At 36.3% G+C, this 2,770-nt stretch overlaps 1 protein-coding gene across 1 annotated transcript in view; it reads right to left on the bottom strand.

The window, feature by feature from the left end:
* Positions 1-2,770, bottom strand: part of padi2 (peptidyl arginine deiminase, type II) — a 14,399-nt gene that overhangs the window by 3,663 nt on the left and 7,966 nt on the right. Inside the window, exons 10-11 of the mRNA XM_024270321.2 lie at positions 905-1,016; positions 427-534 (exon numbers count right to left, since the gene is read on the bottom strand). Of these exons, the coding sequence (XP_024126089.1) occupies positions 427-534; positions 905-1,016 (220 nt within the window). The remainder of the gene's footprint in view (positions 1-426; positions 535-904; positions 1,017-2,770) is intronic.

Below are 2,770 nucleotides of genomic sequence, written 5' to 3'. Positions count from 1 at the left end.
AAAAAAAAAAAGACTTGACAGCCGTCAGAATGGTTTGACTACCATATAAAGACACAGTGCTCTCTGCTTCATCTGTGTTAAATAATCAAAGGAGATCAACTGTCCCAGTCTCCCAACATAGCAGTGTAGAGCATAAAACTCATACCTTAAACTATAAGTTAGAGAACTAAAAATAAATAAATTGAGTCAAATTTCTCCTATTTCCTTCTTCTTTTTCTGTAGTCTAAAATAGTCTGCTCTATTCTCAATTTTCCTCACTAATAGACCTAAAACCTGAAAAAAAAACACACAAAAATGTACAACAGTTGGAGTTTAATATCAAATATTGAACCAATTCTATAAAAAATAAATATATACCTATGTAAACAAAGACATGGTGTTTCCATTAGCATTTCACATCACTAAAAGGCTAAATTGGTTTCTTACCAGCAGTACTTTACATGGAAAGTTTTTGAGTTCCCTGTCTCTCGGGGAGTCCAGAACAACAGGAAACCAATGATGAGGGGAATCAATGTATCCAAACTCTATCTCATCCTTAGAAAACAAACATATTTACATTAGTGTACATTGTTCTCATCCTTTTTCCTCAAGTTCTTAGTAGAGGGCACAATTCTCCATACGTTTCACCTTGGTTCCATTTAGCTTCAGGTGAAACCATTATTTATATGGGAGTTTCTGATTTAGTCACTGGTTAGTTTCAATATGTAAAACTAATCGCCGTTACTGCAGGTTCAGTTTCACAAAATGTATCTTGGTACAATTTAAAAAAAAAAAGAAAATGGAAGATTCAAAGACAACACACTTTCAGAATTTACATTTAAATGTGCCAAAATGTCATAATAGTTATCCGTAAGACAAACTCTTCAAACTTTAGCAGCCAAATCTGGACAGAAGGTGTTCTTACTTGGATCCAGCGGTCTCCTCTGTTCATGAAAGGTTCACAAATTCTCAGCTTGAAGCCGCTCTTTGCAACAAGGGCCTTAATCTCTTTCAGGAACTGGTGGTTATCAAGTGTGCTAACAAAAAAGTCAGACAGGCAGTTTTTATTAAAAACAAGGATTCTTTAAAAGTTTAACTGAAAAAACATGAAGCATGCAAAATAAAATGCAACTAGAAAGCTTTAGGTGAAGCGCATATAAAACACCGACTATTATTAGTGATGGCTTTATCTTTCTGAATTCGGTAACTAGTTGATCCTTGAACAAGACACCTAACCCTCCATTTTTAAAAAGTAATCTGTAAATGTACATTTCTGGAACCTTCGCAGGTCACAGAAAGAGGGCAGTTACTCAGTTAAGTTCTCAAATGACACAGAACTTCTGACCCCAGAGCTGGACAAACATAGTGCCATGTCAGGTTTTGTAAACTAGTGAGGACATTTTTTAGAGATGAATGTGGAGAAAACAAAAGTACTCATAATTTACTCTAGAAGAACCAAAGCGAAACCTCGTTAAAGTTATACAATGAGGGAAATAGCATTTTAACACCCTATGAATTTGCAAGTTCTCCCACTTAGAATTCATGGATTGGTTGAAATTTTCATATTGGATTCATGTAACTGCGATTCACATATGACTAATGAGAGCCTTTCAATGTTTGCCTTTTTTTGCTGGTTTGGTGGCCTGTCTGTGAAAGACAAAAACAGACTCAAAAACATTATTAAAATAACTGACAAATTCTTCTGGCAACAGAAGAATTTGGACTTCTTAAAGTTAAAAACGTATTAGTTGTCACACACCTATGTTGTTTAACTCGTGGAACATCTTGTCAGGGGTCACAAAAGCGAATCATCTTTTACTAATCCACACACTTGGTTTGGCAGAGGATTCTACGCTGACAAATCTTGCATTTGTCCTCATTTTAGCCTTATCCTGGGGGAGCGGCGAGCTGCAGACACATCAGCGGTTGAGAACCATTTGGTGGTTTAACCCCCCCAGATCCAACCCCTTTAGCAGGGAGGTATTAAGTCCCATTTCTTGAGTCGTTGTTTTGACTCGGGCTGAGTTGAAACTCATGACTTTTATGTTACAGGGCGGATACTCTACCTAAAGTCTCCTGTAATTTTCATTTATTTCTTTTTGCACATTGTCTTTGTTGTTACCTTCATGTCTGTGTTTATCTTGTACAATGCTGTTGAGCTGTTTTAAAAGAATTGCCCATGGGAGACAAATAAAGTTGTTTTTCTATCTGTCAATCTTACATTGTCTTCTGAAGGTAGTCTTGTCAGAAAGCAAAATGAGGTCTGAGCTCTCGATTGAGTTCAAGGAGTTTATTACTAGGTACCTGGAATAGAAAATAAAATGCGGTTTAAACTAAAGTGAGGTTTTAACACTTCAGAGAAACACCTGCATTTGTAAGAAAAGCGGTTTGTCAATGACTTCTGAAGAAACTGCACTGAAAATTTGAAGAAGCTGCTGTGCTGCTTTCAGGCTTTTCTGGGAATTCATCAGGGAGCATAAACAAGTTGTGTCATGCGGTTCTTTAAAATAATATGGACCGCTCAACTCTGTGTTTTTTTTCTGCTCCTTGAAGCTCACTAATTTTGGGTCCAAGCACCCCCACTGCATATGAACAGAGACATGCAGCTGCCTGTCTGGTTAGGGTGGTAAGCTTCAATTTTGTGCTTAACTGAACTACATCTACAATGAACTTAAGATTAGTTTTTTGCTACTTAAAGAAAACAAATTGATATTTATATCTTATAAGCTCAAAATTGTCACTAAAGTGCACAAGTGGCTTTTTGAGTTCCATTTTTTTTTTTTTTTTTTTT

This window comes from Oryzias melastigma, linkage group LG5 (genome assembly GCF_002922805.2).
Source record: "Oryzias melastigma strain HK-1 linkage group LG5, ASM292280v2, whole genome shotgun sequence".
In the NCBI taxonomy this organism is placed as follows: Eukaryota; Metazoa; Chordata; class Actinopteri; order Beloniformes; family Adrianichthyidae; genus Oryzias; species Oryzias melastigma.
The sequence above is the reverse complement of the archived record's forward strand: the minus strand, read 5'-3'. Positions and strand labels throughout refer to the sequence as shown.